The 22,254-nt window shown below is 40.8% G+C and overlaps 1 protein-coding gene across 3 annotated transcripts in view; it reads left to right on the top strand.

Annotated features, from left to right (window-relative positions):
• kmt2cb (lysine (K)-specific methyltransferase 2Cb) overlaps positions 1 to 18,440 on the top strand; it is a 108,071-nt gene extending 89,631 nt beyond the window's left edge. For all 3 annotated transcript variants that reach the window (XM_079875452.1, XM_079875454.1, XM_079875453.1), the window contains 19 exons: positions 140 to 372; positions 1,456 to 3,015; positions 3,099 to 3,290; positions 4,741 to 4,908; positions 5,081 to 5,222; positions 5,543 to 5,684; positions 7,285 to 7,463; positions 7,583 to 7,719; positions 8,138 to 8,348; positions 8,789 to 8,928; positions 9,245 to 9,346; positions 9,490 to 10,633; positions 11,396 to 11,532; positions 11,644 to 11,774; positions 12,972 to 13,143; positions 14,275 to 14,391; positions 14,494 to 14,567; positions 14,761 to 14,869; positions 16,554 to 18,440. In XM_079875452.1, coding sequence (XP_079731578.1) covers positions 140 to 372; positions 1,456 to 3,015; positions 3,099 to 3,290; positions 4,741 to 4,908; positions 5,081 to 5,222; positions 5,543 to 5,684; positions 7,285 to 7,463; positions 7,583 to 7,719; positions 8,138 to 8,348; positions 8,789 to 8,928; positions 9,245 to 9,346; positions 9,490 to 10,633; positions 11,396 to 11,532; positions 11,644 to 11,774; positions 12,972 to 13,143; positions 14,275 to 14,391; positions 14,494 to 14,567; positions 14,761 to 14,869; positions 16,554 to 16,646 — 5,183 coding nt within the window. In that variant the 3' untranslated portion in view covers positions 16,647 to 18,440. The remainder of the gene's footprint in view (positions 1 to 139; positions 373 to 1,455; positions 3,016 to 3,098; positions 3,291 to 4,740; positions 4,909 to 5,080; positions 5,223 to 5,542; positions 5,685 to 7,284; positions 7,464 to 7,582; positions 7,720 to 8,137; positions 8,349 to 8,788; positions 8,929 to 9,244; positions 9,347 to 9,489; positions 10,634 to 11,395; positions 11,533 to 11,643; positions 11,775 to 12,971; positions 13,144 to 14,274; positions 14,392 to 14,493; positions 14,568 to 14,760; positions 14,870 to 16,553) is intronic.
• The last annotated feature ends 3,814 nt before the right edge of the window (positions 18,441 to 22,254 follow it).

Below are 22,254 nucleotides of genomic sequence, written 5' to 3'. Positions count from 1 at the left end.
ACATTCTGAATATGTATAATGTGTAATGTAATTCCAGATTAAGCATTTACTGAACATATTTAAATGTTATTTTACCTTTAGTCACAAAAATGTACTCTTTAAACCAGTAATTAATAATTCCAACCTTTCCCCCATTAAGATGACACACAGAAGGTTCAGTATGAGGACTGGCTCAGGGAAACCCAGCAGCTGCTTCAGATGCAGCAGAAATATTTGGAGGAGCAGATTGGGGCCCACAGAAAGTCAAAAAAGGCCCTGTCAGCCAAGCAGAGAACTGCCAAGAAAGCAGGACGGGAGTTTCCGGAAGAAGACGCAGAGCAGCTGAAACATGTGACAGAGCAGCAGGGGGTTGTGCAGAAACAGCTGGAACAGGTAAAGCACACACATAATATCAGTCATCCATGGTTTTATCTTCATGAGCTGATTTGTTTAAATGTGTCTCTGGCCTCTCTTTCTGAAAACTAAACCTATTAAAACACTTTTCAGTTCATAAGATAATCCCAAAAAGCATTGAAAAGTACATTTAAAATACATTTCATGATTGTCCTTTAACAAAGAACTATTCACTTATACAATATCTATAAAGACAACTATAATGATAAATATATTAGCATCCTAGCTAATGCATGATAATAACCTGCAAATTTAAATGTTCAAGCTTTTTAAAGTAAGGTGGATTCTGATTAGCTGTCAATGGTTTTATCGTTCATCAGATGGAAAAAAAATGTTCTGGGAGTGATTACAACGTGTGTCAATATTGTTATACTGGTTGTGTGGACTACCCTGTTATCATAGAATTAGAACGATTATTAAAATTTTATAGTTATAGATAAAGTTAAAGTTATCGTCCTTGGTGTGAACAGGCCTTTAATCATCTCACCCTTCAGTAGTTTTTCAGAATAACAAGTGAATACAAATTCCTTGAATCCTTAAATATTTGTATGACTATTTCCCTTTGTAATAGTCAAATAAAGAATTTTAATGAAGTAAGATTTTTTTGCAATAATCAAGGACAGAACATGTTCCAAAAAAAAAGTAAATCATTTAAATCGGTGGTTCAGCTATGGTCTTTACAATTTGAAAAAATAGTTTTCTATGAAAAAACAATTTCTGATGCAAGAAATACTATTACATTTACTAACAATTAATGTCTAATGAAGAGTAGAAGTTTTGACTGTATATTATTTCTAATATACAGTTGACATTATATTAGTTTAGATGTCATGTCATTATCTAGCAACAATACTTTATAACATACATTGTCTTTCTGATATATTGTGGTGAATCCTTGAAACAAGGACATATTCTTAAATCTTCCATTCCAGTTCTTTCAAATCTCCCTCAAACTTTGTGACATTTTCTTGTAAGTTCAAGGACATTTTGGAATGAATGGGACAAGTACATGTTGTAAATGTTTCAGTCCAATTTAAAATGATTTTTCTCTGCTTTTTCTAGATTCGCAAGCAGCAGAAGGAGCATGCAGAGCTGATAGAGGAGTACAGAGTTAAACAGCAGCAACAGGGTGGCATGCAGCCCCCAGTGATGCCTGGAATGCCACCAATGCAGCCTCATGCTGGCATGATGCCAGTTGGGCCCCCCATGAACCAACCTATGATGGGTCCCATGATGCCCATTCAGCTTCACCCTGGCCAACCAGATGCAGCTAATGTGTCCAACACAGCAGGCTGGCACCCTGGTGCACCTGTTCCTAGTGGAGGACCTCAAATGCCAGGAGTAATGCCCGCTCAAGTAGTGCAGGCACAGCCTCCACAGCCGACAGTGGCTAGGCCCAGTCAGGGGCAGGCAGGTGGCGAGTCTCCTCACGTGAATTTCGATGATACCAACCCATTTAGCGAAAGTTTCCAGGAGCGTGAGCGCAAGGAGAGACTACGGGAGCAGCAGGAGAGGCAAAGAGTTCAGCTCATGAAGGAGGTGGAAAGACAGCGTGTGAAACACTGCATGGAGCAACAGCAGGTTCCTAACTGCCAAGATGGTACCATGAGGGCCCTGTCCCAGATGCCTTTTTACAACCAGGACCTACCGCAGGACTTCATGCAGCCACCCAGAATGCCGCAGCAGATGCAAGGGCCACCATTTCCACAGCAACAAGGCATGCAACCAGGGTTCATTGGAGGACCTTCCAGACCAATGATGGGTAACGGTTCATTCCCTCAGGAAATGGGACCGGGATTTGTTTCGGAGAACTTAGCACCCCATGGGCCTAACTTTGTCCAGGCACAAGCTAGACCTCAGAGATATCCTGGGCCAAATATGATGCCTCAAAATGCAGCTCAAGGGCATCCATTTCCAATGGATGGACCCACGCCCTTGCCTCCAAACTTTCCAGTTCCCGGTCCATCACTTATCCAGCTGTACTCCAACATCATCCCGGAGGAGAAGGGTAAGAAGAAAAGGAACCGCAAGAAGAAGAAAGATGATGATTGTGAGTCACTGAGAGCTCCTTCTACACCTCACTCTGACCTGACAGCCCCGTTGACACCCTGCGTGTCAGATACATCATCCACACCGACAAGGAACCCAATGGTCTTCGGCGACCATGAGTTCTGCGAGATGTCCCAACCTGGATCGTCTACACCAGGCTCCATGAGCAGCCAGCCGCACTCTGAGCTGGAGCGCCAGCTCTCTGAAGGCAGCTGTGGTGGAGGGCCAGAGATGACCATGAGCCATCAGGAGATGCATGACAGAATCCTCTCCAACATCAAATTGGAGAAGGTGGAGGCGAGTGACTGTCATGGACATAAGGGAATGGAAATGGAAATAGGAATAGGCATGGTCAAGGTAGAAGGAGAGAGGGAAGGAATGATGCTTCATCATACGAATCAAAGTCCAGCCAACAGCTTGAAAGGAGAAGCTGGGAATGAACTCCTCAAACACCTCCTAAAGAATAAGAGGACTCCACCTCACCAGAGGTCTGAAGACAGTCTGAGGTCAGAGGAAGAGGGATCCACGGACAGCAAAGCATTTCTGCGACAGTGCTCCATGGATAGCAGTGGGGTGATTGATTAAGGATGCTTAATTTTCATTTTAAAACATGAAACATGCAAACGCATGACTGTGTTATTTTCCCTTCCCCACAGACATTCTCGGATTCAAACCACCCAGATTTCCCTGGACCACTACTTCCAGAGGACAAGAAGAAACAGAGGAACAAGAGGGCACCCAAGAGCGGAGACAGACCCGCCCCCCGCTGTAAAAAGAGGAAGAAAGAGGAGGATGAGAGTCAAGCAGTGTATTCCTCGACTGAGACAGTAATGACCCAATTAAAACAGGTAAGTTGCCAAATCCTTTATCTTTTCAGTCTAGTAGGGTCATATTTACTTCCACTTTTTTGACTAATTTTATACTGGTTATCATTTAGCATTTTTAGCAATGTGATGGCTGAATTTTCATCAGGATCATTACCAGTCTTCAGTGTCACGTGATCCTTCAGAAATCATTATATTAAGCAACTTTCTTATTATTATCAATGTTGAAAACAGTTGATGATTTTTTAAATGTACTTCTTTGATGAATAGTAAATTCAAAAGAACATCAAACTTTTTGAAACTGAAGTAATTTGTAACATTTTAAATGTCTTTACTGTCACTTGTTCAATTTAATGCGTCCTTGCTGAAAAAAACGTGTGTTCTTGAAAGTCTTATTATCGAAGGTATTTTTATATTGTAAAATAATCTTCTACTTGTAAGGACATCTAGATATTTATTGGGGGGTGGACTAAATGCTAATTAAAAAGTTATTTTTTACAGTAACTTAAACTTGTTTAATTGCTGAAACTTTTCTTTAGTTATGCACAGTGGTCTGATTTATATGTGTAGGTAATAACAATTTTGTCATGCAGTTTTAAAATGTTTGCAGACATGATTACAGAGAGGCTGTGCCAAATTAACTCATGACAAAAGGAAGATGGTGCTGTGAAACATTTTGAACGCTTTATCACATGAAAGAAAGTCACTGATGTAGACAATGAGCTCCATGATTGAGGAATCTGAGGCCATTACAGCAGTTTTGCTCCTGACTTTTGAAAATAAAGATTTCTCAAACAAAATTAAATTGTTTGTTTATTTGCATGTGTATTTTTTTTAAATATGACAATTTAATACAAATAAAAAAACAGGAATCAATACTCTTATTTAAAAAGGACACATGATATTTAGAAATGACAGTAAAGACATTTAAAAGAGTTCTTTTTCAAATAAATGCTGTTCTCCTAAACTTTATATTCATCAAGAGTTAAGAAAAAAATAAATATTTCCACAAAAATTTTAAGCTGTTTTCAACATTGATAATAATCAGAAATATTTATTGAGCAATGTTTATTGAAAATATATTGAAACCGAAAACTTTCACATTTGCTGTTTTTACTGTATTTTTGATTGAATAAATACAGCCTTGATGAGCATATACTTGACATACAGTACTTGTTGACATATTTCTTTCTGTCCTCTTGAAAAAGCACCCTTATTTTGTCTGATCTAACTATACACTTAACAGAAACAATACTATTTTTAATAAAATATTTTAAAATCTTTTTTAAGTTTATTTTATCTTTTCTTATAATAAATGCTCATCACTTAAGAAGTTGTCAGGTTTCTGACAGGTTTTTTACATTTACATATGACCTCAGTAGCACAGGTTTCTCTCTTCTAACGCTTTTTTAAACATGACCTTTATCTCTCATTTCCCATATGTTGCTCTTTTTGTCTCATTGTTTTATTGCAGCAGCAGCTCTCTCTCTTGCCCCTAATGGAGCCTCTGGTGGGGGTGAACTTTGCCCATTTCATGCCCTATGGGGGCGGACAGCTGGATGGAGAGAGCCGTCTCTCGGGCACATTTGGAAGCGCCTCATTGGATGGTGTCTCAGACTATTACTCCCAACTGATTTACAAGGTAATTAAGAATAGCTAATAAAATACTCCATGACCGTACAATTGCTACTGAAGCATCAAGCGATCACTTTTATTACTTACATCAAGTCTCGTGATATCAGCAGTAAACTTCACTTATTCGATTTCATTTATGAGATGTGCAGATGGTCACTCATATTTGTATCTCTCTACAGCAGAATAACCTGAGCAACCCGCCCACCCCTCCTGCCTCCCTGCCCCCGACACCTCCTCCAGTGGCACGGCAGAAGTTGCTCAATGGCTTTGCCACAACAGAAGAGCTTGTCAGCAAAGGTGGTGTCATTGTTGGACATGATGGTGAGTGGCAAATTTGAATTTGATGTTGATAGTGATCATTTTGACTAGATATGGACAGGCCAATGAACTGTTTACGCTTGACTAGAGATAATAGGTTTGGCCAATGCTTTTTTAGCATTAATCACATATTTATCGGTTTTTAGTCAATATTGAGTCTACCAAAAAACGCCACCATTTAGAAACGTAGCAGTTTGTAGTAGTAGCCCAAAACAAAAATAAATTTAGATCACAAAACATAATATTTCTAATGCACAATGGGAGCTAAGAAAAATACACTTCTGACGCTGGTTGTTTTTTTGGGGGGGGGTTTGTTTCAACAGTCACCAAAGGGTTGCTTTCTCGACCGCTGCAGTTTAAGGCTGAGGAGGAGCTGCTGGCTCGAGCACTGGCTCAGGGGCCCAAAACTGTGAATGTGCCGGCCTCTCTTCCCACCCCACCTCATAACAACCAGGAAGAGCTCAGGTCAGTACACGGATACCGAGAACTGGTATTACAGTTAGTCTAGCACAGTGCATGTAAAAAGTTTATTTTAACAAATAGAAAAAATAGATAGAATAGAAATAAAAAGTGTTAGTATTAATGGGACAAGTATTAATGAAAAAGATGCATATTTAGCCGTTTCTTGAAAATGGCTAAGGACTCAGCAGCTCTGAGTTAGGAAGGTCATTCCACCAGCTTGGAACAGTCAAGGTAAAGGTCTGTGAAAGTGATTTTGTGCCTCTTTGGGATGGCACCACAAGGTAAGCTCCTAAGTTTAGGTATAGAGGTGCAGAGCCAGTGGTTGTTCTGTAGGCAAACATCAGTGCCTTGAATTTTATGCGAGCAGCTATTGGCAACCAGTGAAAACTGATGAAGAGAGGCGTGACATGTGCTCTCTTCAGCTCGTTAAAGACCACTCTTGCTGCAGCATTCTGAATCAGTTGCAGAGGTTTGACAGTGCATGCTGGAAGGCCTGCCAAGAGTCCAGTAATAGTATAATAGTCCAGTCTGAATAGAACAAGAGCTTGGGCCTGATCTTCCTAATGTTGTATAAGGAAAATCTGCAGGGCCAGGAAGTTCTAGCAATGTGGTCTGTGAAACTTAGCTGATCATCAATCACAACTCCATGGCTCCTGGCTATCCTGGAAGGAGTTGTGGTGGATGAGCCTAGCTGAATGGAGAAGTTGTGATGAAGTGTTGGGTTGGTCCAAACCACAAGCAGTTCTTTCTTGGCAAGGTTGAGTTAAAGGTGATGGTCCTTCATCCAGAAAGGAATGTCTGTTAGGCAGGCAGAGATGCGAGCAGCTACCCTCGGATCCTCTGGCCGCAATGAGATTGGCAGTTGTGTGTCATCACCATAGCAGTGATAGGAAAAATGTTTCTGAATGGCTAGTGACATCATGTAGATGGAGAAGAGAAGTGGTCCAAGCACTGAGCCCTGAGGCACCCCAGTAGCTAGATGATGGGACCCTCCAAGATACCCTGAAGGACCTACCTGAGAGATAAGACTTGAACCACTGGAGTGCGGTTCCTGAGATGCTCATTATCATTAGGGTTGACAGGAGGATCTTTTAAAACTTTTAAACCATAGTGTAAAGATCGCATATTTAAACTTATCTAACTAAACAACAAATCCTAGGGTTGATTTCTCAGTTAAGGGATGTTTTCTGTCCTCTAGGATGATTTTATAGATAATTATTATACTTTTAAATTAAAACATTAAAAAAAATTGTTTTACTTTTAATTAAAGGCAGTGTTGAAAGTTGACATTTCTCTATTTTTGGCTTGTCTTTTACCCAGACCTTTAAACTTCCCTCTATAATAAATTTAGTGTCATAATCAGTAAAATTGTATCATCATTATTACACCAAAATCCACTCAAAGGTTGATCAAGGCCTTGATCAGGTCTTTATTGCAGAGCAAATGTTTTAACACAGATTTTTACTTTTTTACTTTGAAATGTGATTGTGTATAAACATGGCACACAAATATCTTGAATTATGTATTTTCTAATTTCTACACATTAGTCTATTTTCAGTTTCTCAGTTAAAATGTAACCAATCTATTTCTCTCGTACACACAGGGGACAGGAGCACTGTGAAGACAGAGACACCCCAGACAGCTTTGTCCCATCTTCTTCCCCAGAGAGTGTCGTTGGCATGGAAATCAGTCGCTATCCTGATCTCTCATTGGTCAAGGAGGAACCTCCATCTCCAGCCCTGTCTCCAGTAATTCCAATGTTTCCTGTCTTTAGGGGCAAAGGTAACTAGCTCATTCCCTTTTGTGCCTACAATTACATTATAAATGTTCTGGGTGCTGCTGAGCACCCACAGTGGATTTGATTGATTAAGACATTTTTATTTATTCCTCTTATTTTCAAGGCTCAGAGGTCAGGTTACGAGAGGTCAAGACGGAGCCTTCATCGGTGTTCTTCGGCTCTCCATTTGGATCGGTGCAAAATGGTTCCAACACTGGGCTGGTGTCCATCGCCATCACACTGAAGCCAGCTGCTGCTGAGGTGAGAAACAGTGTTGGTTTACCAGAGAAATCTGTTTCTGCAGAGGTACCTGCAGAATTTGTTTCGATAGACAGCACAAGAACAGTACATAAAAAACAACACTGTACAACAAACATGGAATAACAAGTACAACAATTTCCATACCGCAGAATGGGTGCAAAGATGGGCGTCTTTGACACAAGATTTGACAGATAATTTAAATTTACAGAACAAGAAGTCAGTGGGATTGGAGTGAGTACAAATGGTATAAATAACTAGACTTTTACATTTTCTGAAGAAAATGTGAGTTGTTTTTGCCATTGAAAAAACTTGCTGCCTCAACTAAGTATGTGTACTAAGAATAGTGTTGCTTGCATCAGCAAACACATATCTATACTGCTCTCATTCCTCACTGTGTGGTTTCCTTACGCTTTTTCAGAACATCACTGACGTTGTCGCAGCCATTGCTGACCTGATCCGTGTGAAGATCCCCAGCAGCTATGAGGTCAGCAGTGGCCCGGGCTCTATGGGGGCCATCAAGACCTCTGTGGATGCACAACGTCTAGCCTCTGCACTTCACGAGCCGAATGGACCACGGGCCACACGGCAAGCGCCTTACCACCTGCAGCTACAGCACAACCATAACAAAGGTGAGGAATGCCTGCTTATCCATATTTTGGTCTTATGTCATAATTACCTCTTAGTGTCAGATGATCTTTCAGAAATCATTCTAAAATGACTGTGATCTAATTGTTTATCCATCAGTTGCTAAATGTGCAGTATTATGTCTGTGTCTGGCTCAGCTACTGACGGAAAATCACTATTGATTTTGTGAACGATTGGGGAAGCTACTTAAACATAGTAGTGATCTTGGCCTGAACTATCCAATTGAAGTCTGCTCATCTGTGTCAGATACTCACTTAATGAATGTACTGAATCAGATTAAAAGCCTCAGTACAAGATTACATTTCATTCATTACAGGGAAATGACACCGCTCTCTATTATCGTTGTGTAATTGCTGTTTTTACGCTAATCAGAGCTGGTAGGAGGAACTTTTTCTGTTTTTTGACAACTGTGGATCTCTTTCAGGTGTTGTTGGTGGCAGAGAGCAGTATAAGAAGGGACAGGGCAGCCCAGGACAGAGGCAACAATGGTGTCAACAATGTAAAGTGGTAGTCCTGGGCAATGGCGTGAGGAAAATGACCAAAGATAGGCAGGGCAAAGCACAGGTAGGAATATGTGATTTTTGTTTGCCCTTAATGTATTCAAAAAGGCATTTGCAACCCATTTTATTTATAAAATGTGACATATTTACATGTGAAATGTAAAGTGTGACTTGATTTGATTGATTGGGAATTGATTGGATTATTGTGGACGTTCTATGTCAGAATGAGGCCAGACTAATGCTAATGCCTAAATAGTTATTTTGCTATTGGTTAACATTAACCAATGGAATGAATGGCCTTGGTGACATCAGCAGGAAAGTTGTTTCAGATGTGAAGCAAGTTACATTATTACAACGTCTCATCCTCTGATTTCTCCCAGGAGTCCCAGTTATGTTCTGATGGGGGTTTGGTGTTCTGCAGTCATAGCTGTCTCATTCTGCACTCATCATCCACTCAGTCCAATGGGAACACCGACACCAAGGTTTGTTTTCTCAGTCATAATCCATATGCAAACAGCTTTCAGACTGAGCATGGCTGATTTTATTTAACAGATAGATGAATTCGTCTTGATTGCACATGATGAATGTCGTACATATGTTTCATGTTTCTGTATTGTACTTCCAGACATCTGTTGCTCTACTTTCTGAAAGTGCTCTAAAACAGAGTCCTTCTAAAGTCCAGCACCAGTATAGCAACAACATGTCCTCTCTGGATGTCCACTGCCTGGCCCAACTCCAGCACAAGCCATCCCCTCCCTCTCCGAACCTTCACGCGGTTTTTAACCCAGCTGGTCAAGCGATCAAGACAGAATCCAAACCTGAAAGCATATCGGAGAGCCATCTTAAAGTGACGGTTAAGCTGAAACCGCATTCAGAGGGCCACGTGGAAGACAAACCGTGGCATCATGGCAAACGGTGGAAAGGCCTGCGCTGGCGAAAATGGACAATACACATTGCAGTACCAAAAGTTACCACCCAAGAGTCAGAAGTTGAGGAGTTCTTGCAGCAGCTCAACTCATCTCTGCGGCCGTGCTCAACCACCCGTGACTGGCGCCGCTGCTGTTTTTGCCAACAAATTGGCGATGGGATGACGGATGGCCCCGCCAGGCTGCTCAACTTGGACTTGGACACCTGGGTGCACCTCAACTGTGCCCTTTGGTCCTCTGAAGTCTATGAGACTCAATCCGGCGCCCTGATCAATGTGGAACTGGCGCGTCAGCGTGGTCAAACGGTGGTTTGTGCGTTTTGCCAGCGCTTAGGAGCCACTAGTGGCTGCCATCGGTTGCGTTGCCTCAACATCTACCACTTCACCTGCGCCCTGCAGGCTGGCTGTACGTTTTTTAAGGATAAGACGATGCTGTGCCACCAGCACCGGCCACGGGGAGCCGGCGCTGCAGCCGGCTTGCATTTAGAACATCAGCTGCGCTGCTTCTCTGTGTTCCGCCGTGTCTTCATACAGCGCGATGAACTGCGACAGTTAGCGTCGGCCGTGCAGCAGCCTGAGCGTGGACATACTTTCCGTGTGGGGAGTTTGCTTTTCCATGCAATGGGTCAGCTGCCACCTGCCCTGCTGTCCACCTTCCACTCGTCTACGGCCATCTATCCACCAGGCTATGAGGCAAGCCGTCTCTACTGGAGCATGCGGCACGGTCAGAAGCGCTGCCGGTACGTCTGCTCTGTTGAAGAGCATGAGGGGCGTCCCGAATTCAGCATCCGTGTGATTGAGCAGGGCTATGAGGATCTGGTGCTAACAGACACCACTGCTAAAGGTACAGCTCCCACACTCTCCATCACATATACCGATATAATAACAGACAGGGTTCCCGCGGGTAGTGGATGGACATACAGTATTTGGGCAGTTCTTAAATAACATCTTCAAAAGTCCTACATTTGATTTAAAAAACCTCGAAATGATAAACATTCAACCTAAAACAACAGTTAAAATAGCAAAACCAAAAGAATAAAAAGACATAAAATCCCATTGAAACAGCAGCTTTCATGTTCAGCAGGGATGTAAAAAAACTACAAACTTGCAAGCAATGCCTTTTGTCTCCAAACCAAGTAATGTTTTGCCCACAATCTGCTGCCAATTCAAAGTCCAGTTAAAAAGAACCAAATCAAAGCGCTTTCAATTAGTGTAAAAGGACCCAGTTCTTTGAGCATTCACATTGTAACTGAACTGACAAGTGGACTCAGATGTCTTTTTGTTGTGCACATATTGCCAATCACCCTGAGACCAAAACAAAATGCTATTATGAGCCCCACATGTGCTCTGAATGTGTAGTAGAGGACAAAACAAAGCTGCCCCAATATGCCTAGGGACCTCATATTTATTTAAACAATTTCAGTTGCAGCTTTTTGAGGTTCAATAATTGCACTATGCCATATCGTAATTTAAATTTCAATGCGATTAATTGTGTAAATCACATTTAAAAGTTAAAAATAATCACATCAGTCCTACTGTCTGACAGACAGCAGTGTGATGTTTTTTTTTTTTTTTTTTTTTTTCACATTTTATTTATGTGCTCAAGGAGTCTGGGACAAGGTTCTTGGGCCCGTGGCTGAGAGGAGGGCTGAGACGGGCATGCTGAGACTCTTCCCTGTCTATCTGAAGGGAGAGGACCTGTTTGGGCTTACCATCTCAGCAGTTACCCGCATCGCCGAATCGGTATTTACAATAATTACAACCTTAATATCACTCACTGTATATTGTAAAGTGAAATGCCCAGTTATGTAGTTTGTTACGATGCGCTCATTTAGTGAAATGTCACTGTTGTAGCTGCCGGGTGTGGAGGCGTGCTCAAGGTATCGATTCCGTTATGGACGGAATCCCATGTTGGTGCTTCCACTGTCGATCAATCCATCTGGCAGCGCTCGTTCTGAGTTGCAGACGTTCCCCCATCATGAGAGGTCAGTATTGTGAAAAATTACGGTGTGGTCACATTAACAAAATTTCACTGAAATTTTTTTTTAGATTTTGATTTTTCCGTGTTCACACGAAACTCCCACTCGCACAAATTCCTATTGGAATGACTAGATTTCGCCTGTGAAATTTCACAAAGCAACAGTAAATCTTTGTTCACACTTGTCGAAAGTGGCTGGCGGTGGGGATGCTAGTGGGCGTTCCCACTAAGGAAAAAACAAAATATAAATGGAATCAGTACATAAAATGCTTAATATTAAAGATTAATCGAGAAACAATGAGTGCTTTTTGCCATTGCAGCTATTTATCTGTTGCGCAAGCACCGGTCTATCTGGGTTCAGCATGTCGAGTATACATGTATGTACACAGAGACATATCATAAGTTATAGGAAAGTTGCTGACTGCTAAAATTAACCTCTCCATCTTGCCGTGACAATCCGATGTAGTGACGGATCACAAGCACTCAACTTTTACTTCACTTCTATTGGTTGTAGCTCCTGAAAGTCACATATCTCAGTTGCATAAACATATCAACTTTGTCGCATCGCTGGATATACCTACATGCTGTCGCCAATGTTCACTGTTGCTCATGTCGCTGGAAATCGCCAGTTCTCGAGTGAAATTAATTTTGTCGCTGCATGTCACTGGAAGTATGCACAGGGCTTAAAGGGTTAGTTCATCCAAAAATGTTCATACTCAACCTCAAGTTGTTCCAAACCCGTAAGACCTTCGTTCATCTTCGGAACACAAAGTCAAATATTTTTAATGAAATCCGAGAGCTTTATGAAAATTTCTGCACAAAATGTATTCTCTTTGCTTCATAACATTACTTAGAACCACTGTAGTCACATGGACTATTTCTTTACTACCTTTCTGGGCCTTGAAATTTGTAATAACATTGCAGTCTATTTGGAGGGTCAGATAGCTCTTGGATTTCATCAAAGATATCTTAATTTGTGTCCCAAAGATGAACGAAGGTCTTACGGGTTTGGAACAACATGAGGGTGAATAATTACTGACAGAATTTTCATTTATGGGTGAACTAACCCTTTAAATGTGACTTTAAAGGGCACCTTTACATTTTGCATTTGTTGTAAGAGCAGTATTAATGAAATATTGTTTTCTTTCTCTGTTTCTGCCATGTTCTCTTATACACTGCGACAAACTCGCATATACTTACACAGGTTAAAGATCCTCTCTGTGTGGGCCAGAACATCCCGCTGCATCCAGAACTCCACTGTGCCGGAGAGTGGATCATCTCACAGCAAACACTTTGTGCACTCTAAGTCATCTCAGTACCGCCGGCTGACCAGCGACTGGAAGACAAATGTGTATCTGGCACACTCCCGCATCCAGGTGAGTCCGTTCACTGACCATCTGATGCATATTTGAAAAAGCTGGCTGAAATTGGCAGGTTCATCTGATCCTTTGAAAATGTAAAGTTTTAAAGGGATTCAGATGGACCTCGCTGGATTGAACTCGAGGAAGCCTTAAAATACTCAGTGCGCCTTGAGTGACTACAGTTTCTGTTGTTCCTCTAAGAGCATCTCAATGAAAAATGTCTCTTTTAAGTTTGTGTTAGTGGCATTCCTCCCTCTGGCACGGTTGTGTGGTCATCTAAAAGAGCCACAGCTGATCCAGAGACTCTTCTAGTTCCCTGCCGAGCTTTTTAAAACCACACAGCCATACAAACAGATAAATCACTAACTAATGTTAACTAATGAAACCTTATTGTAAAGTGTTACCAAAAATTTAAATAATATTTTCCTGTATTACATTAATGACAATAAGCTTACTAGTCATAAAAAATAATGTCATAATGCAAAAAACAAAAAAAAGCTTAATGGTTTTAAATGACCTTTTAATCATTGTGTCTATTTATAAATATTTATATTTATAATATCACTGCTGAAATTATTCATTCAATTATTAATTGAGAAAACAGAGAAATCTCTTCAGGGACAATCATTTTCAGGGAAACAAACTGTATCCAGAAATGAACTAAACTTTTCTTCTATTTATAAAAAATTATATAGAAATAAAGTAAATATTTTTTTTAAATCTAAAAATGCAGAAGAAAGTTCTTTTAGGGTGTGGGTTTGGGTTAGGTTTATAGTATTGATAATTAGCTGTTCAAAAACAGTACAAGTGTACTTAATGTCCCAAGTAAACATGCATGGAATAGCTTGAGGAAGTAAATGTGTTTACTTTGTGGATAAATACTCATACTCAGAAGTGAGCTAAACCTGACAAAACCTTATTTTGGGGATGTCCTCATGTGTAAAAAAAACAGTATAAAAATTAAGTCAATTGCAAAAATGCATAAAGTTTTCAGTTAGGGTTAAATTATAGTATTTGTTACTAGCTGTATATAAAAACAATAGACGTCTATGGAACATCCCCAGTGTGTGTGCGACTGTGCGTGCGTGAGAGAGTGATCTGTAGCCTTGGGTGAGGATGCATGTCTAATGCGTCTTGTGTCTGCAGGGTCTTGGGCTGTTTGCAGCACGTGACATTGAGAAGCAGACCATGGTGATTGAATACATGGGGGATATTCTGCGCACTGAGGTGGCCATGAGGAAAGAGCTGCTGTACAAGGCTAAGGTAAAGCTCGCTCAACCAATGAGGGAATAGTGCTGGGAATAATGTTACCTTGACATGCTGTCTAAATGCGTTTGTCTAAATCTGTGTGGATTTCTCCCACAGAACCGCCCAGCGTACATGTTCCGCATCGGCAGCGACCGAGTTATCGACGCAACCCACTCTGGAAGCCCTGCAAGGTACAAAAATGAACTTGACGTGTCATATCAGCTTTCAGATGTGTGCATTACTTGATGAGGCATTATGGGCAATTTCAAACCTGACATATTACTGTCATTTTTCCTGTCACATTTTGCACAATTCAGAACACCTGTGAATTGGACGCAAAAAGCAATGAAGTTATAATTCATTTCAATTGGATGTTTCCCTTAGATACATCAATCATTCATGCTCTCCAAATTGTGTGGCTGAGGTTGTGACGTTTGAGCGGGGCTACAAGATTATCATCAGTGCCGCACGCAGGATTGAGAGAGGAGAAGAGGTAAGACTGTACAAGTGTGTCATTTATTTTCATGCACCTAAATAAACGGAACAAACATGCCCCAAAAATAGCGTTGCAATGCACAGCACAATCTTGCAGGGCAGTTCTGGTAGACTCTGAAGGATGCAGCACACCATTGCAATCTGGCATACTTTTTAGGGGTACCAAATCGGTTATCGGCTGATATTATAGATTTTTTAATTAACGTGTATCGGCCGAAATTGGATATTTAATTGTTCATGCTCATTTCCACTATTTGACATTTGGATTTCCTTTACCGTCATCTGACGCTCACTTAAAGGTACACTATGTAACGTCTAGGTTACTAATGGAACCCTCTTTCGTCAGAACTGAACTGATGAATTGGGATCCCAATTCGTCAGTTCAGTTCTGACGTAACGTCGAACTTGACTGACTGATAGGGAACTTTTGGCCTTCTAACTTTTGGCCAGTTCTAACTGATTGCCCCCTGTAATCGAAATGTACGTTTTTTAGCTTTTAGCATGAATATGTTAGCCTTAAGGTTATGAATTAAGCTGGTGTGTTCCAAAACAATGACAAAATTCGCATTAGGAGATATAAGGATTCAAAACGTGCAGTCTCCCACTTCCGCTAAAATGGATGACAAATGACTGCAGACTTTAGCTTCTCATCACATCTTCTGTCCAATCAAATGCTCTCTAGAATCTAAAGTGTCCCGCTCCCTATGCTATAAATACCATCTGGCCAAAACGACCATTGACACATCACACAAGTTTTATTCCGTTTTCCAACTGTTCGTTGGTTAAGAATGAAATGGTTAGAATTTATTCTCATCTCTACTATTGAATCCAACGTATCATCAGCGCTCGGATTTGCTTCCATGGTGCTGTCAAGTAAGACTTGCAGTCTGTGAGATAAACTAAACGCTATTGGGTATTTGAAAAGGGGGAGGAGCCATTCAATATGTCCCGCCTTAGGTTCCTGTTTCAGTGGAAATTATGTCAACGCATCAAACAAATCTCTGTCGCTTTTACAACATTTCAAATCCCTCAGTTCTCACCATCTCCAAAAAGCCAAGCCAATGTTGATTCTTGTTTTATTACGAGCTCTGTGGCGTTCTCTTTTTGCCAGCAGACTCTCCTCTGTTCGGCGTTTGTTTAAAACGGGTGAATCCCCGGAGGTTGAAAATGTAGCGTGCTCCATGTCAACATTTTTCGCTCGTTGTGACAACTAGCCTAACCTATACCACTCCAACACCAAACACACATCAAAGTAGCCGGAGAAACTGTTCTCTATTTACAGATATGACGAGACGCGAACAGGCGAGTGACAAATTTCCCACGAAAACCATCCTGACAGGTCTAAAATATAAACACTTATAAAAGGCTTACCATAGTAAATCAGGGTAAGAAAAAAACATGTTTTGGAAGAAGGATTGAGGTTGTTTGATGTCAACTTAGTTTCACTGTTAAACAACACTGTTAAACATCAGCACCGGACAAAACTTTGGTGCATACCTTTATATTTTACCGTGACTGTTCATTCAGACCCCTGAAACGACCCTTTAAAAGTGCTCTGGACTATGTGCCCGGTTATAATGCTCTTCTCGATCATGTGATTTTTAGACTGTCTGTTCTCATAAGAACTATCCGGAGAGCTTATGATTTGAGATTTGAACCACCTTTGAATGATTTTGTTGCAGCTCTGCTATGATTACAAGCTCACCCCGGTTGAAGATCAGAGCAAGATCCCATGTCACTGTGGAGCCGCCAACTGCCGCAAGTGGATAAACTGAACAACTCTGAGGTGCCAATTTACCAGAGGAGACATAAAAAAAGGAAACAGCCAATCCTGGAAGTTGTTTTAGCGGGCGATCATTTTTAAAACGTGCAAATCTAAGAGGAAAACACAACGCTGGAATACAGCATTGTGTGAGAGCCATTCGTATCATTTTCTTGACTTGAAAGGAAAAGGTTCCGTTTCTGTGCATGTGCCATGAGTCTGTGTGTGCGTGCGTGTGTGTGTGTGTGTGTGTGTGAGTGTTTGTGTGCCAGCTCGAATGCGTGTGCGTCACATGGGGCAGATTTCACCAGCGAATGAGGACGGAGAATGAGCGAGAGCACTGTGCCGGGTATGCCTTATAGGTCGATGGAGAGGGCAGGCCCATCTGTATGACGTGATCTGTACCGTAGAAATCAATGTAGAACATCACTGAATGGAGAATGTACGGAATTGACTTCCGCAAAGGGAAAAACATGTTGCACTAAAAAAAAAGAAAACGAAAGAAAAAAAAAAAAGAAATAGAAAACGAACTCACGAAAAAAACTCAAAAATACTTGATTCCATGAGTCAGTTTTATCCTAGATATCTCATTGTTTAGTGTAAGAAAATAAAGGTGTTTTGTATTTATTACTGTGTGAGTGAATGAATGGGCCTATTTTTAAAAGCGGTTTTATGCCGATAAAAAGGATGCCCGACTGCGATTCTTGCACGCAGTTTGAGATTCTGTTACATCTGTAAATACCGTGTAAATATAGAGAAATATCAGAATGATTGACCAAATACGACCTTATTCACTACCTTATTCATATCGATATTCAGATATTTTAGATGTGCTTGTTCTGTTTGTTTTTTTGTTTTTTTTTCCTTTCCGGAATTATTTAACAAAGACACATCACGATACCACGTGTACACGTGTAATTACGAAACTGTACAGAATTACAAAGGTGATTTCACAAGAAAAGTATTTTCTCTGTGCTTAGGATGTGGTATTTGTAGTGACTTTGTGGTTTATTCATTATTGCTGACCATTTTGTTGGTTTTCATTTCATTTTATTCCATTTTATGTTACGGATAGCAGCGACACGGAATTCAAAACGAGAGACATTCTAGTAAATCAGGTGGGATTGTAGATGTAGGGATAACTGTGAAATGAACTTTAAACCTCACAAACCGATTGATCACAAGCGTAACCTGAACAGGCACAAGTAGATCATGCTCATTTTTTATATAAAGGCTGTCTTATGGATTTTATAAACATGCAGCGTCGTAAAGAGACGTCGTCGACGGACGCTTTGTGTGTAATCGGTGGGAGGAAGGGTCAGCGTAACTCTCTGAAAAATGTGTACATACGAAAAACATATGCTTGTATTAGTTTTATTGATTGAAGTGAAGCATCTGTTAAGAGAGCGCTATTCATTTTGTAGCCAAAAACTGTTTTTCACACTTCACATGCCTTGTTATTTCAATTTGGGAGTTTCTGTGTGCACAATTTCACGTTGAAAAATGGACAGTTTAGACTTTGTATTGTACTGGGCATGAATTTTTTCAAAAGAGTCCGTTGTATATATTTTTTCTCAATGAACAGCTGTAACAAAATTGTTTCATGGATATTTTCCTTGTCTTGTAAAATACATCAATTTCCTAGTGTTTTTTTTTTGTTTGTTTTTTTGTTTTTTTGCTCTGTATAGTAGTCTAAATTGTTTTGGAAACTGAAGCTTTTTTGAAGTACACAGAGCGATATAGGGTTTGGTATTTGAGGAATTGAATTTACATTTACAAAAAAAATAATAAAATATTTTACATCATTAATTGACGCACAACTTATTTTTCTTCTGGTAATGTGTTAGTTTTATTGAGATGCTATTATACTTTTGATCAATATTTTAAATTATTTTTTCTGTTTTTGTTTTAATTTGAAAGTTTATTATGTTATTTTTTTTCATTTGTATGTCTATAGTTTTTATTAATTATTATTTCAGTTTTAATTATTTTAGTACATCAACTTAAACTTAATGAAAACGAGAAATGTTGCAATTAGCTGTAATAAAATAAATATAAGTTTTTTGTTTTTTTACTTTTTAATTTATTTCAGTTCAAATTTATTTTATATTAAGTGACAGTTTTTTTTCCATGTTTTTACTTTTAGTTCACTATAACCGTGATGTGTTGATATTTTGGAGGTATGCAAGCTATGCAAGATTTAATAACATTTAAAACATTTCAACCTTCAGCAGTTTTATTCTGTGCATTAAAGGCATTTTCGCACCTAACGGCACAAACCAGATTTGAAATGAAAAGAATGGAGCTTTTGACAGCGGGGGACAATCATTCTGCCTAACAACAGATCTTCATTTTATCTCAGGGAGGGGGCTGTATGTAGAGGTACATGATGTTAAAAGACCCTCTCGCCTTCCTGGGACAGAAAACACTACAGCACACCCTGAGGCCTCTGGTAACTCATGTTATACTGACTGTGTTCTTCAACTATAACAAGGTCCATGTCGCACCCTGATCTGACAGTGATGAACTAGTCTTATTTCATGTTCCATGTTATAGTCTTTGACACTCTTTTATTACTAGTATGGTACTTGATTATTGTTTTAATTAGCTTTCTTTTAATATCAACATCAACAAATGGATCTAATACCATGTGTATTTATATACAGTGGTGTTAAACGGTAGCCTATGTAGGCTACACCCCAATACAAAGGTCAGTCTTTAGTTTGAAACTTTTTTTTTATTATTACATTTTCTATCATGATGGTACTTATTGTGGCCAGGAACTACCCATTTAGACAGGAAGACAGTCTGAATGACATGTAAAATGACAATATAAAAAAATATTTTGGCCTAAATTTAAGATTTATGTATTTGAATTGCATAATATTTCCATCCATTTGAATTTCAAAGTTTTAAAATAAACTAATAAACTTAATGTTATTTACATTTGTCAGTTACATAAATGAATCAGGTCCCTTCTTCAAGCTAAGTGTGTGTGTGTGTGTGTGTCCATTTTACCATAAAAGTGGTTTGCAAAGCAATTTGTAGTCAGTTGTTACACTGTCCAAAAAAATACTCTTCCAATTTATCTACATTTCAAACCCCAGGCAATTTATTCATAATCAGGAGGTTGTCCCACCAGTTTCATCTTGAGAGCTGACTGAACTGGAACAATGCGCGAGAATTGTAAGCAGGATAAAGCAGGCTGTTTGGCCAATGCCAGAAAACATGTATGAAAATGATGAAAACCAAAACCTTTGACCAAACAAACATCATGCTGTATGTCAGTCATGATGGAAGCATTTGGTTTCAGGCTGCTTTTCTGCCTCAAAGAAAGGCCATCTGATGATCAGTCAAACACAAATTGTTATACCGTATTTGAGGAGAAAGATGTAATGGTCTGGTGGGTGTACGTTATTTTAAAGACCCATGTTTGGGGTTTCATTTATTTATGTATTTTATACAATCGTTAAAGGGGGGGTACAATGGTGTTTCATGTATTCAGAGTTGTTTACAGTGTTAAAGAGATGGATTCTCATGCTAAACATGGGCAAAGTTTTAAAAAAATATTTTGGACGAATAACGGAGAATTTCTATGCTGAAAATCTTACTTCCGGGTTGGTACAAGTTTCGGCTGTTTTTTTTTAGATCGTGGATCTAATGACGTAGATCAGAGTGCAACTCCTTATATGAGCATTTCTCTCGGAAAAGCTCGCCCGCGAGCACGTCGACCAGAGGAGAGCGAGACCGCGCACATCTACGCGCTTCAACAGGAAATCATCGGCAGCGCTGCATAGGATTTGTTCAAGAATGTCTCCAAAAAAGTGTGTATTTGGATGTGAGGGAAAGCTTACCGTGTTCAGTTTTCCAAAGAACCCAGTGTTACAGGAACAGTGGATGCAGTTTGTTTTTCCGGGGCAGCAACGGAGTGTAGGAAGTGCGGTTGTGTGTTCTGGTCATTTCAGTGACGAATGTTTTATTAACAAGGCTCAGGTCGACGCTGGATTTGCAAATCGTTTGCTATTAAAACGTGGAGCGGTCCCAGTGATAAAAGACCCCATTCATGTAAGTACAACTGGATCAGATTTCTGTCTTTTGCTGGAAATCAAGAACTACCGCTTGACTCTATAGCTCCGCCTCCAGGACCTCGGCTTTTTCCGGAGAGAATCGGAAAGCTGTATTTTTCTTTTCTAAATATAATAAAACTAAACACTTTTTTGAGATATTAAGGATGCACTACTACTCTATAGGTACTCAAGATTAACATGAGATTAGGTGAAACTGTGCATGTTATGTACCCTTTAATGGTAACCTTTGTCGTGGATCATTTACAACACACTATAGGTTACAAACTGAGGCAATTAGCTCAATTAAAGTTCTTCATGTTTAACTTGAGGTTGACATCCCTGCAAATAATAAAGGATTATACTTCTGCTTTCCTTTAATTAAGAAAAAGCCTCACTGGGTTACTATGTGGAATCATTAATAAAAGGCGCCACCTGCTGGTAAACAGAAAATAAAATGAGAGACATCACATCACATCACACAACGCATCTTCTTCCGCTTATCCGGGGCCGGGTCGCGGGGGCAGCAGTCTAAGCAGAGATGCCCAGACTTCCCTCTCCCTAGACACTTCCTCCAGCTCTTCCGGGGGGACACCGAGGCGTTCCCTGGCCAGCCGGGATACATAATCCCTCCAGCGTGTCCTAGGTCTCCCCGGGGCCTTCTCCCGGTGGGACGTGCCCGGAACACCTCCCCGGGAAGGCGTCCAGGAGGCATCCGGAACAGATGCCAGAGTTACGTCAGCTGGGTCCTCTGGATGTGGAGGAGCAGCGGCTCTACTCTGAGCTCCTCCCGAGTGACCGAGCTTCTCACCCTATCTCTAAGGGAGCGCCCAGCCACCCTGCGGAGAAAGCTCATTTTAGCCGCCTGTATCCGGGAGCTTGTCCTTTCGGCCATAACCCACAGCTCATGACCAAAGGTGAGAGTAGGAACGTAGACTGACCAGTAAATCGAGAGCTTCGCCTTGCAGCTCAGCTCCTTCTTCACCACGACAGACCGGTACATCGACCGCATCACTGCAGAAGCTGCACCGATCCATCTGTCAATCACGCGTTCCATCCTTCCCTCACTCGTGAACAAGACCCCAAGATACTTAAACTCCTCCACTTGAGGCAGGAACTCTCCACCAACCTGAAGTGGGCAAGCCACTCTTTTCCGACTGAGAACCATGGCCTCGGATTTGGAGGCGCTGATTCTCATCCCAGCCGCTTCACACTCGGCTGCAAACCGTCCCAGTGCATGCTGAAGGTCCTGGTCTGAAGGGGCCAACACGACAACATCATCCGCAAAAAGCAGAGACGAAATCGTGTGGTCCCCATACCTGACACCCTCCGGCCCTTGGCTGCGCCTAGAAATTCTGTCCATAAAGATTATGAACAGAACCGATGACAAAAGGCAGCTCTGTCGGAGTCCAACTTGCACCGGGAACAAGTCTGACTTACTGCAGGCAATACGAAGCAAGCTCCTGCTGCCGGCAGTAAGTCAGACCTGTTCCCGGTGCATGTTGGACTCCGGCAGGGCTGTCCTTTGTTGAGGCTGCCCTAAAATGAGAGAGTTTA

Source organism: Squalius cephalus, assembly GCF_949319135.1.
Source record: "Squalius cephalus genome assembly, chromosome: 7".
Lineage (NCBI taxonomy): Eukaryota > Metazoa > Chordata > Actinopteri > Cypriniformes > Leuciscidae > Squalius > Squalius cephalus.
Note: the sequence above shows the minus strand (reverse complement) of the source record. Positions and strands in the feature narration are given on the sequence as shown.